Source organism: Hipposideros armiger, unplaced genomic scaffold (genome assembly GCF_001890085.2).
Source record: "Hipposideros armiger isolate ML-2016 unplaced genomic scaffold, ASM189008v1 scaffold_596, whole genome shotgun sequence".
Taxonomy (NCBI): Eukaryota; Metazoa; Chordata; class Mammalia; order Chiroptera; family Hipposideridae; genus Hipposideros; species Hipposideros armiger.
Genome location: NW_017731946.1, coordinates 945,081 through 959,514, shown reverse-complemented (window position 1 = coordinate 959,514; position 14,434 = coordinate 945,081). Strand labels below are relative to the sequence as shown.

General features: G+C 43.5%; 1 protein-coding gene across 3 annotated transcripts in view; it reads right to left on the bottom strand.

Moving 5' to 3' along the window:
* The window catches only part of CORIN (corin, serine peptidase), a 166,782-nt gene extending 158,683 nt beyond the window's left edge, over nucleotides 1-8,099 (bottom strand). Inside the window, exon 1 of one of the 3 annotated variants that reach the window (XM_019624614.1) lies at nucleotides 7,892-8,099. In XM_019624614.1, the coding sequence (XP_019480159.1) occupies nucleotides 7,892-7,963 (72 nt within the window). In that variant the 5' untranslated portion in view covers nucleotides 7,964-8,099. Of the gene's footprint in view, nucleotides 1-7,391; nucleotides 7,748-7,856 lie in introns of those variants that run through there. The other 2 variants (XM_019624615.1, XM_019624613.1) reach the window with 2 other exon arrangements.
* Nucleotides 8,100-14,434: the final 6,335 nt, after the last annotated feature.

The following is a 14,434-nucleotide window of genomic DNA, read 5'->3' as shown; positions in this document are numbered from 1 at the left end:
GACACACAGAGACTGAAAGCAAAAGAATGGAAAAAGACATTTTATGAAAACGGAAATTTAAAAAACAAAAAACCTGGGGTAGCAATACTTACACCAGACAAAATAGACTTTAGAAAAAGGCTATCACAAGAGACAAAGAAGGACCCAGGAATCCCACTTCTGGGTACTTATCTGAAGAAACCCAAAACACTAAATAGAAAGGACATATGCATCCATAAACATATGTTCATTGCAGCATTATTTACAATAGCCAAGATATGGAGGCAACCTGGGTGTCCCTGAATGGATGAATGGATAAAGAAGAGGTGGTACATATATACCATGGAATATTATTCAGCCAGAAAAAAGAATGAAATCTTACCATCTGCAACAACATGGATGGACCTAGAGGGTATTGTGCTGAGTGAAGTAAGTCAGATAGAGAAAGACAAATGCCATATGATTTCACTTATATGTGCACTCTAAAGAACAAAATAAATGAACAAATGAAAGAGAAACAGATTCATAGATACAGAGAACATTTTAATGGTTGCCAGATGGGAGGGGGTTGGGGGGATAAGTGAAAAAGAAGAAGAAAGGAAGTACAAATTGGTAGTTACAAAGCAGTCATGGGGATGTAGGGTACAGCATAAGGAATATAGTCAATATTAGTATAATAACTATACATGTTTTCAGATGGGTACTAGATTTATTGGGGTGATCGTTTCATAAGTTATATAAATGTCTACTCACTATGTTGTACACCTGAAACTAATATAATATTGTATGCCAACTGTAATTGAGAAATAAAAATAATTTTTTAAAAGAATCATAAAAAGGAAAAAAAGATTTTAAATCAACAGGCCTATTTTTATGGGGTGGACGTGCACAACTAAATTCTCCACTAAATAGCAGTAACCAAAAGAAAAGAAATAAAACCCACACATTTATCTAACAACTCGTGTTCTTACAAAGCATTTCCATAAAGCACTGTTTCATTGAATCCTTGATCACAACCCTGTGAAAGGGTTATTGTTCCCATTTTTCAGAGAAGGGAACTGAGCCTAAGGAAAATTAACTTGCTGGAGGGGCAGCCAGCTAATGAGTGATGAACAAGAACCCAAGCCCAGGTCTGTATGCCTCAGTGCCTAGGGCTGCCTTGAGGTTGTTTCCTGCTTTGGGTTTAATGATTTAATCAGCCTTACACTATTTCCTGAGTTATTTTACATCCAATCTTCCCAAATTTCAGATATCACAGAATTATCTCTCTTTACCTCAAAATTCTGTTCTTTTGCTACTCTAAACAGGTTTTTATTTTTTATTTTGTAACTTTGAACACAGAGGGGTTCTATCCTACCTAGCTACTTAAGGAAGATTTTTCTCTGTGTCAGACTCCTCAGCTGCACCCAGAAGCATATCTGGCTCCCAACTTTATCCTGGGCCACTGGTTGGAAGGCCCCCAACACCAGGGATTGCCTGTCCCCATTCTTTCCAACACCCCCAGCTGCATGCATTGGTAACAGGCTTAATTTTGACCTATAACCAGAGAAGATGTCCCCAGACATATGTGGGCTCTGGCGATCCGATTTCCTCTGATCAGTCTTCCCTGGGATTGAACAGGCAATTTTGCACTTTGGCAGAAAGTCACTGTAAAGAGAATTAGCAAAGACCCACAAAGAGGGAAGCAAACTAAAGACAGCTAGGTGGCCCCTTGCTCAGGCGGGGCTTCTCCACTGGCGGAAAGGGAAGAGGAAAAGAAGAAATAAAAAGTTGAAACATTTCGCTCATTCTCTTGGCCAAATTTCAGCTTTTAGACCTGGCGAGGCCATTGGAGAGTGTTTAGTCCAACTACTTCATTTTTCACATGAGGAAACCAGGATCGAAAAGTCAACTGACTTCTGTAAAGTCTCATAGCAACTTACCACCCGATGAAGACTAAAACTCCCATGACTGATGTTGTTGGACTTGGACAAAATTGTTTTAAAAGCTCACAGAGAAATAATAAGTAAAATCATATAGCTTTGATTTGCAAACCACACCACAGTGAAGTGGCATCCCACTTGTAGGATGAGGCCCTGAAATAGACCCACAAAGGTGAAAATCACGTACAGTCAAAATAATCCTTGAAAATCCTTAGGCAAGTGCCATACTGGAGACCAATATAGCTCCTGTCAATAAGTCCCACACAGTCAGTTTTTCCAGCGATGGAACAGGCTCATCAGTTGAGTACCAGATTAATTAATTGGCTTGACGTCAGAGGACAAAAAGGCACAGATCTTAAAACACAGGATGACACGTAGGACTGCAAGATGGATATGTATCGAAGGCACCCAGCTTCTGACACCAGCAGCGGATTCCCTTCTCCTCTGTGCTCTGGCTCCAGGGCACTGAGAAGAATGAGAAGCCAAGTGACTCATGTTACTCCAACCGTTACCTCGTCCCTGAACTCCCGATTTCGTGTGTACCGTTCAGTCAGAAACTAAGCTTTACACACGTGAATCTTTATCTGTTTTGTTCACTGGCGTATTCCAAGTGCCTAGAACTGTGTCTGGCACCTAAATGTGTGTTGAATAAATGGGTGAATCTACTCCTCTTTTCGTCCAGGCTGTATTCTTGAATTCTCATTAGTTAAAGCTATTTAGGTCTCATACATGGCTCTTCACCTCTCCGGGTGCTATGGTATCTTAGCCAGAAAAATTCATATTGAACTGTTTATAGAGATTTTTCACTACTCATGGGGTTCTTACAGGCCCAGATTACAATTTCCTGGTGCTGTCAACCTTTACTATGCTGCTGTGACACTCTAGCTGAACGACTTTCATGGCTTTGGAGAGCCTGCCATCATTTACTTCCTAGCTGCAGGAGGACTTTTTGTTAAAACTCTGCCAAGCTCTGGACACAAAGGCCTCTTCCAATGCTGTCAGCCTAAAGGCTCAAAGGTGCTGTGGGCTAAGCACAAACTAGAGGCACGATAATGGTCTTCACAACCTACCTCTGTATTCCCTACTCCTACGCCAGCCTGTTGACTGACTAGCTCTTCTCCGCAGATGTCCTCTTGAGCTGCTGACAGTTTCAGCACTGATATTGACTGGCAAGATGGATCGCCTACAGGACCACCCTGGATCTCCAGTCCTATCAAGCATGGACGCTGTGCTTGTCACCATGGACTCTGACGGTTTGGACACGTAGACATGTACTGCAGTCGCTGTTAACTGAGCTGAAGGCAGCAACTGCCAACAGGCTGAGAGGAAAACAGAATTTACAGGCACCCCTCAGCCGAGCGTAGTGTGAGAAACAGTGCTGCCAAATGCGCAGGGATAAGGCGGGCAGACAAGCCAGTGCTCTAGGACAACAGGGGGTTTTTTGAGCAAAGAGAAAGAAGCAGAAACTGGTAAAAGGGCTGGGGACAGTGACAGGCTTGGAACAGGGCAGATGATCCAGCAATCTAAAGGTGATCACTCCACATACTCCACGCCCACGTGGAAACCACACATGACCTCCCAACCCACACGGTGATTATCTGTCAAAGAAGAATAAACATTATGGACTGTACTTGCCCTAAAGCAGACTTAGCAAAATTCCAGAAACAGAATAAACCCCTTGGGGGTGAGGAATCAAGGCAGGGAACGGATTAACCTATCATGCATCTGTACTGGCTTGAATGGTGTCCCCCAAAATACATGCCCTCTGGAACCTCAGAACATGACCTTCCTTAGAAATAGGGTCTTTGCCTTTGTAATTAGTTAGGGTGAGGTCATACTGGATTAGTGGGAGCCCTAAATCCAATATGATGGTGTCCTTATAATAAGGGGAAAGAATACAGAGACACAGGGAAGAAGTACATGTGACTACAGTGGTAGGGATTGGAATGATGCAGCTACGAGCCAAGGAACGCCAAGGATTCCCGCAAGGAACCAAGAAGCTAGGACAGGGGGAGGAAGGTTCTTAGGATGCTTCCCCAGGGCCTTAAAGGGACAAGGCCCTTCTGACAATTTGATGTTGAACTTATAGCCTCCAGAACCGTGAGTGAATACATTTCTCTCATTGTAAGCCACTCAGTTTATGGTAATTCATCACAGCAGCCCTAGGAAACTAATACAGCATCTATCTATCTTAGCTTGTCCACATATACCTCTATACGCCAGGCAGTCTTCTAGCAATGAACAAACCCAGAAAAATCTCTGCCTCTATGGGGCTTATATCTTGGAATAGGAAGCGACAGGAAATAATCAATATAAAAATAAAATTCATTGTTTGTCAAATGGTGGTTAAGTTCAGAAAGGGGTCCTACACAGTGAGGTGGAGTATTAGTTTTGAATCTGAATAAATCGAACACTCTCAGTGGATTTTGATCCACAGATGGAAACTAGTATTCTGTCTAGTGATGTCATTCTTGTGAAAAACGGTACAACGTGTGAGGGCATATGGGGGAGAGAAGAGCCTCCCTCTATTTGATTAGAGTTTCTGCTCTAATAGCAGCCATGAAGCTTCTTGTGAAGGGAAAAGAACAATGCATTAGCAAAAATCATCAAGGCTAAGGGGAGAATCCCCAAGGATTTAGTAATGAATACACACTTGTTGGCTGATTTATAAATGAATCTAGCCATTTACCATTCAGCAAGTGCCCCGGCAGCATAAAAGAAGCAAAGACGGGTGCTGGACAGAAAACCTTTTGTCATCCAGGAGTCTCGTTAAATTATCACTCAAGCGAAAGAAAGCTCTAGAACTACGAGAACAATCAGCAGTGAAAGAGGTGTTCTATCTACACTAATATGGTAACCCTGGTCACAGGTGATTATTGACCACCTTAGCTAGTGAGACTGAAGAATAGAAATTTTAATTTCAGTTTGATTAATTTAAATAATCACATGTGACTAGCAGCTACTCCATTGGACAGCACGACTCTAGAATCACAGAAGAAAATGGCCTGGGAGACTCACTGAGTCTGAGAAGGGACCAGCTCCATAATTACAAACAGGTTAGGGAGGCTTTATAGGATGTACAGCCATTATATACAGTATTTCTGGGGCATAATTATTTTCTTAATGTTCACAGTGTCTTTAAAGACGGTCAGTCATATGGTCCCCATTTGCTGGATGAGGAAATCAAGGTTTAACATGATTCTTTGACTTGCCGAGGGTTTTGCAGCTTTTAAGAAATTTGAATTTAGCTTTGATACCAAAATCCACACTCTACTCATCAAAGCATGTCATCTAGAGCACCTTCCACTCTTCCATTCCTACCCTCTCTGAACAGTCTAAAACACAACAGTGTGTGTGTGTGTGTGTGTGTGTGTGTGTGTATCAGTGTGTGTGTGTGAATAGATTTTGAGGAACAGGTAAGTGTGGGGGTTCCTTGAGTGCTTAGTGTGGATCTCGTATTCTTTAGCCAAACAGCGCCATTTTCCACTTGGTCAGGCAAAGTGAAATGCCAAGAATAGTGATGGAGCAAACAGAATGCAGGAATGCATACTTGCCGGCTGACTGAAAATGGCACGCTAAAGAAACCTTTCTCCCTGGGACACGTTCAGCAAAAATTCTATGTCACAGCTTTCCCGGTCCTGCGGGAGCTCCCATTTCCCCAGCAGCAGAGACACTCAGAAACCCTAAAGCCACAGGTCCTCCTGTGGGGGGAGGCTGGAGGTTAGAGAAAAGGGAAGACAATCAACACGTACCTCACTCACAGTATGGGGATCTAAAAATACAGATGACAGAGAGTGGCGAGGGTGACTGGAGATACAGGATGCTCAGCTTCTCCTGTAACCTCCTGTGTGCCCCAAAATGGAGAAAGGGCACCTGTGGGGCTTGCAGGGCCACAGAGTCAGGGAGGCTGAAATCCAGAGGAAGCCACTGTGGGTGATGTGGCCCTTTCCAAACAAAAGCACAGCTGGTTTGCACTGATGCTTTCTGGGCTATTGCTTTTAAGATTTCTGCAGCATTAAGAGGAAGGTCTCTGATGGGATTAATTTTGCACCTTTTAAAAAAAGTTTCACTATGCCTGGAAATATACTTGGTGAGATTAATAAAGCAAGCCTTGGCTCTTTAACCTCCTGGAAGACTAACTGAGTCTTTCATCATTGTACAGTAATCCTACCCTGCAAGAAACCTTCTGGGAAGAGCCCCCTTCCCCTAAATAAAGCTTTCCAGCATCTTGAGGTTTGGAGGTTTATGTGATCCCACACCCAAATAACTCTAAAAATAGTTCATCCTAGTGCAACAATTGGTGTGCTGGAAAGGATTCTATTGGAAAAGCTGACTGCTCAGCCCAGCACTCACACATGTCTACGCAGACGTCTAGTCTAACCTCTCAACCCGCAGGAACCTGGTTTTGGGGACTGATTTTTAGCTCTCTTTAACATAATACAACCATTGGCACCAAATAATACAAACTAGCTAGTGAATGCCGTTGTGGCTGTGACAAAAAAAAAAAGATTTTATAACTTTAAAAAATGCATTGTTTCTTCTTTCTCTCTAAGTTGTGCCAAAAATTAATGTTTTGCAGCATCATAATTTCAACACCTTCAGCTAAAATGTGTGTCTTTGGACAATGATCACTAAGTCCTGACTTCGCTCCCTTTCTGGTAGCAGTTGGCATTCCTTTACAGAGTTTTGCTTCCATCATTAAATTGCTTTACAAAAAATAAGAAAGAGTACAAACTGCAAATGTACACATACAGAAGTCGCCATGGTCTTATACCCCAGTTGGTTGTTCGAGTGCATTGTTCTCAGGAGTTTCCAGCGGAAGGAAAGCTCCACTTAATGAGTTGCTGGGACAGCTTCTCTGGGAATGCCCAGCGCCGCCGCTTCCCTGACGAGCTCGCCGCTCTGAGCGCCCTGGGCTCGGTCCGGTGAATAACAGGCCGTGCAGAAAGCGCCTACACCGCCATCCAACGGCCCCGAGTGGGTCGCACCAGAAGTAAGGCGCTCGCCACTGGAGCTGGGGAAGAGTCCCATCAGGATCTCTCGGGACACCACTTTTCTCCCGCCTCACCAAGTGGTCACCGATCCCCTACTCTTGTCTAGCCGGGACACCCCGTGACACCAAAGGAGAAGGGCAGCTGCAAATTAGAACCGGTTCCTGGGGGCTCAGGCCAGTGAGGACCGTTCTTGGTTCTCCTCCCTACCTTTCCTCTCCCGACCCAGGGGCAACGCTGTCCCTTTCCAGGACGGGATAGGAGTCTCCCAGACCCGGAGCAGCTCAGAACCTGCGCCCCCCGGCGGCCGGCGACAAAGTTTGCGCTCAGGGGACTCGGGAGTTCCCAGCACCCTGCAAGTGGGACTGGCTCTGGAAAGCCATCGATCAGAATGGTCTGGTGAGCTCCGGGCACCAGCTGGTGGAGGGGGAACCGAGAGCCAGTCCTGGCTCGGAGAGGGATGAGACAGAGGCGAGCGCGGTGGGGAAAGGAGGCTTACATCTGGGGCAGACAAGGCTGCGGCGCAGTCCTTCCAGATGCCGGGCGCCCGCGACGCTGGCGCCGAGAGGAAGCCGTGGACCCCCGAAGGGCTGCTTCCGACGGCTCCTTCTGCAGCCTCCCCATCCCGCGCGCAGCTGAGTCCACCTGATGCGTGGAGGGCGCCGGGTGGAAGGGGGACTCTGCAGGAGACGTAGCATCGCCCCTGCCAAGGAGAGTTGGGTCTCCGGACTGACCGGACTGGAACGCTGAAGGAAACCCTGCCCATGACTGCAGAAGGGTCCCGGAAGCTGGGCGACCGGGATGGAGGACCGTGCGCCTGGGGACTGGCTGCAGGGCGCTGAGCGAGGGGCTGGAAAGCTGAAGCTCACCCACAGCGGAGAAAGGAGGAGGCACCCAAGGGGAGGAGGGGACAGCAGCGGGAGGGGTTGACCCTGAATGCATCCCTACTGTGAGGTTATCCGACCTGTGTGTCAGCAGAGCGCGGTTCGTGGATCTTACCGGCTCCGGGGCTCGGGCTCGGCTGTAGCGCTTGTCCGGAGCGAGGGCAGGGGACTGTTTCATGGAGAACATGTCTCGCGTTTTCCTCTATCCACTCTTATCTTGGTCTCTTTTCTCTCCCGTATGTGTCCCTGGGAGAGGAACTACGGATGCCTTGCTCTTTGCTCAGGAAGAGACAAGTTGAACTTCGAGGGACAGGGGTCCCACATTTTGTCTGCTCCACAGATCCCACCCGCGGACCACTCCCTCCCTTCACTCCGGTCTCTGGGTCCCACCCATAAAAACCCTTAATGACAGATCCTCCGCAACCCCACCTCTTTGCATTTAAAAAGTTACTCTTCAGGGGCTGACACGAAGCCAACTGAAATGCTGGTCCCCTCCCACCGGGCCCCACCCCCCAAATTTACACCCCGTGACGGCAACACGAAAAGGACCAGACCTCAAAGTTTGGCTATAAGAGACAAAAGAGTTACTTCTGGGCTCTCCAAAACCTCCTTATCACATCCTAGACCTTTTTCTTTTAACCAGAGCTGGCTAGCCAAGTAAAAATCAAAATAACCACACGCACTGGAAATTAGAGGCTTAAGTTTATCTCAAAAAAAAGGTTGAACGTTTGTAGGGCAAGCACTATTTGCATTAAGCAAACGGAAACTTGCCTTCTAGTATATGTTTAATGAAGAAATTGCTTTTGCAAGACTGCCCCAGACTTTGCTGAGACTGCAGGGACACGGGACGACCCCAGCCTGCCTCCATAAACGTGGTTCGAGAATTCTTGCAGAGGGCATCCCTAGGCTGAACCTTCAGGACCAACAACTCCGTCTTTCTGTATTCACTAGCAGCCGCTCCGCCTCAGGGAGCGTCAAGGAGGGCGCTGCCGGTACTTAGAATGGTAGACTACTTTTTCATTCGAAGCCCCAAGCAGTTGTCAAATGTTTGGCAGAAAAAAAAAATTTAAAAAGACTACACTGCTTTTTCTTAGAAATGTTTTTTTTTTCATCCAACCTCACTCAAGCTCGAAAGGAAATTTCAAAAATTCCTCCAGGTTATTGACGAAATCCATCTCCATTATTCTGTAGGAGGCCGTACATGGTCAACAAAATACGTATCGTGCACCTGTTCCTTGAATATTATAGCTGGGAGGAGGATATAATTTGTAAACCTTTGTTTCTAAAATGAGATAAATAGAAAATATTGCGTGTGTATATAGTGCAATAGTTGAAACTGATTCCAAGTGTTTCAAACATCAGATTTGGAATCCAATATCTGACAAGTTTTTCATAATTCACAAAAATTAACTTAGTATGTGGCAGACTTTGTACTAAACATTTTATATACATTCTTTTAGTTCTAGCAATCGCTTCATGAGGTAGGTACCATTATTTAGAGATGAGAAAGATTTAAAGTCGAAGCAGCCAGCCTAAGTTTTATGCAGCTAGCATGTGCTAAGCTGGATTCTCCAGAGGCAGTGTCATTTCAGGACTCTGTTCTTAGCAAGATGTGGCCTCATTATATGTCATCACCATAGGGACACACCAGCCTGAAAATATCAAGAGCCTAGGCGACTTACCCACTAGCTCTACCTTGAGCAAATCACTAGCCTTTCTGGGCCACTCAATTCATAAAACGAGATTTGGATTCAATCCTCAAGTCTACAGGCATTCTGAAGCCAAGTATAAATTTCTACTTCACCTCCTTTCTCTTCCACATTCTGCCCTCTGGTGGAGGTGCTCCAGGAACTATGAAATTAAAGCAGCTCAATCAGTAAATTTGAGAAAGCCAGAGGAGATAAGTCGCCCTCTCTTTTCCACGACTATACTGTGTTCTTCTGAGAACTCAAGCTGATGGCATTGATGGTGTAAAACAAGCATTCCTAAAACTTTCCTTTTAGCAAGAAAATCCAACCAGTTCTAGTACCAATGGCACCAGAGTGAATACTTGAGGTATTCTTTGCCTGAGGGTAAACAGCTATTTTTAAATTCTTTGTAACAACCTTTATAATGTAAGAAATCATAAAAATATTAGAAGTCTCATACTTTGGATATGCAGAGGGCTCACAGTAATCCCGATAACCTATTTGAATTATTCCTCAAAAAAAATTCTTTGCCACATTTGCTTTTCAACTTATTTTATTTATTTTTATTATTATTAGTTTCAGGTATACAAAACAATGCAATAGATATCCTTTCACTCCTCACAAAGTGACAACCACCCTTCCCCCATCCACTGCCCTCCCACCCCCGATATCATACTTATCTATTACAATTCCATAGACTCCATTCCCACACTATACTCCACATCCCATGACTATATATGTATTAAATTATAGTTGACATATAATATTATTCAATGGCAGCTTCAGATATACAGTGCAGTGGTCAGGCCTCTACACCGTCTATAAAGTGGTCTCCCTAACAAGACATGAGTCCATCTGTCCCCCTAAAAAATATTTACAACATTATTAATTATATTCCCTGAACTGTCTTGCATATCCCTGTGGCAATATTGTAGTTACCTATTTATGTTGTCTCGTCCCTTCCCCTTCTCCCTCATCCCCACCCCCCTCCCAACTAGCAACCATCAGTTTTTCCTCTGTGTCTCTGAGACTATTTTTGTTTACATTACTCATTTATTCAGTTCTTTAGATCCCACATATAAGTTGAGATCATATGGTATTTGTCTTTCTCTGACTGACTTGTTTCACTTATTTTAAAGTGACAACCGTCATCTAGTAAAATGCTTTCATTTTAAAGAAAGAAACATGTCTAGCCTTTTGAAAACTTTATTGTCTAGCATTTCAGCCTATATCCAACTAATTAGATGATGTAAAAGAAAAAACACAAACCTTAAAGAAATTTATGGAAAAATTAACTTACAGGTAGTGAATATACCTCTGGAAAGTGTGATTTTATATCAAACTTTGGTTATATATCATATTACAGAATAATTCAGTGCTTAGTACTACAAATAAAGGCAATTTGAAAACAAGAAAGAGATTATTTTTTATTAGCAGCCAGCATCCCAGGATGGTAACAGGCAAGCAGTGGCAAAAACAGACACACTACCCCACGGCTTTTCTATTGAGATCTTCATTCAAATGATACTTAGGATTTGCTAGCGGCCAGATGAACAAATAGAGTTCTTGCCCTCACAGAACTTTTGGTCTAGTGGAATACGTACTTTAAACAAACACACAAATACATAAACTATGGAAAAATGCAAATAATGGGGAACTGGCTTTAGAAAGTGAAAATGTGCTATTTTAGCTGAGATCTAAAAATGCAAAGCCCTGCAAAATAAAATAAAGAATAGAGCAAGAAACAAGCAAACTGGGCATTTACCTGTTACAGGGAGGGGAGTCTAATCAAAAGGGGAAAACAACATAATACCGGAAGTAATATATTCTAGCACACTAAAACATTCTATAGATGATAAAAGTAGCCCATGTATACAGTCTGTTGACTGTCAGTAATATTTCTGGGACATCCATGCCCTACTCCAATACACCAGAGTAGTCGTTGGGAGAAAGAAAGTAATTAGAACTGGACCATAAAAAGTTTCAAAGGAGTTGTATTTTTAGCAGCCTCACACACCTAGTGCTAGTTTTCCCACCACCAGAGCCCCATACTGCCATCTGACTGCCCAAATGCCCCTATCTTGGGCCGGCAACCTGCCTTATCTTCCAGGAATAGTACCCCCTCAACGACAATGACCACATGAGCAAAAAGTGAGTTGCCTAAGTTCACTTTTTATTTTCCTGATTTGTGAATCCATTTGTAAGTGAAGTCTTGAAGTTATGAGATTGTCACATTTATCTCTATTTTTATAGCTAAGAATTTCGCAGCACTATGTGCCAAGTAGTTCACAAAGTGACATGTATATTTTTCTCAGTTTTTCATTCTTGAAACAAACCTAGTTTCTATGGTTGTAAAATGGGAATAAACCCCACCACATAGGCTATTAGGAGGATTAATGAAAATGTAAAGTGCTTTAAAAGAGTTGCAGACTAATAATAGCTAACACTTATTGGGCATTTACTGTTTTTTGGTGGTTTTTTTTAAAGGTATTATGGAATCTTTGAGAATTATTACTGGAGACTACATGAGGACTACAAGTTCCTCATTTACTATCATTACTTTCCATTAAAAAATTATTTTTGATGATTCTTGATCATAATTTCCACGTTGCCTTTTTTGTCGAGTCATTTGTGTTATTTATCCTTCAGTTCTTTTTTTTTTGTTTTTTCTTGTTCTACGGGCATTTACTGTTTTTTCTCCTTGTTACTACTTTACAGAAGAGGAAGAAACTGAGGCTTATGGAAGTTAAATAAATGCCCTAGATGTCACAACTGGGAAATGGCAGAACCAGAATTGGAGCCCAAGCAATCTGTAACTACACTGAGCTCTGAACCCCCACCTTCTGCAGTACAATTATTACAGTAATGAAAAAATGCCCAAGGATTTTACAGCGCACAGTTACACAAGAATTCACTCATTCATCCATCATGTATTTATTGAGCACTGCAGTGGGTTGAATAGTGTCCCTCCCCAAATGTAATGTCCACCCTGAACCTAATGTAACCTTCCTTATTTGGAAATAGTCTCTTTATAGATGTAATTAACTAAAAATGAGACCACAGTGGAATAGGCCCAGAGTACAGAGAGTGTCTTTATAAGAGACAGACAAGGACACGCAGAGACATGTGAAAATGGAGGCGAGACTGGAGTGATGTGCCTACAGCCAAGAAACCCCAACGACTGACACCCACAACCAGAAGCTATAATAGAAGAGAAGCATGGAACAGTTTCTCCCTCAGAGTCTCCAGAAAGAGCCAACCCTGCTGACACTTTGATTTTGGACTGTGAGAGAATCAATTTATGTTATTTCAAGCCACTCTGGGAGTTTGTTGTGGCAACCCTAGGAAACTAATGGCAGCATCTACGATGTGGCTAGGCATGGTTCCCCACTGCGGTAAACAAAACCGCACCCTTGCCCCTTGGAGCTTACATTCTAGTGAAGGAGACAGACAAGAAACAAATAATACGAAGACAGGTACTGTTTAGTGCTATGAGGAGAAATTACTGTGAATGGTCAGATGAGGGTAATGAGGGTGGTTAGGGAATATCTCTCTAGAGGTGTCTTAATGCACATGAATCTGAGGGATTTCAGGTTGTACATGGGTAATTTTTCACACTACCATTTAAATACATGCGCCCACATTACTCAGCAAATACCACACCTAAATTTGCTCAGTAGACTAAGATTCTGAAATACATGAAAATGGTTTCCCAGATGGACACCTGTTCTCTATTGTCCCTTAAGTTTCTGGAGAGCAGAGGGGCTTCCAGCTCCTCCCACCACACGCAAATTCACATCCCTTCTCGGAGGTCATAACCAGTGCTCGGCTCCCTCCTCCCGCTGTGAAGCTCATCACCCTCATGGGTAGACACTAAGGCCCAAGACTGAGGGTGGTCTAATCACTGCCACTCAATAAAGAGGGCAGCTTGCACAGACCAGGGAAGAGACAGAAATATTATACCTTCCTTCAACTCTAGCCCAGAGCTTAGACATCTGCCTCATTTCCCAGTACCCAAGGATGGGCAAACATAACAACTGGAAGACTCACCTGGGTCATTTGAAATAACAGACAAAAAAATTCTCGCGGGTCATCTTTAAACACTACCACAGATACTTGTCTGTGTTTAAAATTTTTAACATTTGAATAGAGCCATGAAGTTCATGCATCAGATTTGTTTGCAAAGAGCAAACGTTTTCAATGTTTTGTTTCAATAATGTTCCTTCGGCAACTTCAGCAAAGATTATACCAATTCATTTGAGATTATCTGAATCTAATTTCGACTTGAATAGCGAAATTAATTGAAATACAAACACCAGGTGTTGGCAAATCCCTACAAGTGTTTAAACTGGAAAACTTTAAAGGTTTCAATACAAATATTCCACAAATTTCAAATAGTAAGCTAATAAACTTTGATAATGACAAAAAGTAAATAGGAAAATAAGGCCACCACATAGTCACAATTCTATCTATGCCATTCTTAGTGGCTATTTGATAACTTTTCCCAAACCTTCTCTAACTGGCTCTGATTGAAGCAAAAAGGACATGTACTGCTTTATTTCCCACAGAACAAACTAGTATAAGTATTTAGACCAAACTTAACTTCGTTTTGACCTTAATGAGCTTATTTATTTCATCTATCCTGTCCCGTTCATTCCCGTGCGGCTCGTCGCGCAGCGGCTTCTGCAGTATCCTCGCACCACTCACTCAGGCCAGTGGGGAACCGTGGGAGCAGGAGGCACGCACCCTGCCTTGAATCTGCACCGTCGGCACCCCCCAGCAAGGCTGCCTCCCAGCTTATTTCCGTCCGTTTTAGCCCTGCTCCCTTAGTCTCTTCTCCACACAGCAGCCAGCCATCTTTACAAAACAAAAAACTATTCCTCATTGAAAACCTTCCAGTGCTGCCCACTGCAACTAGAATACAACCCCAGTGCCTCAGCATGGTCTATCAAGCACCGTGAACTGACCCT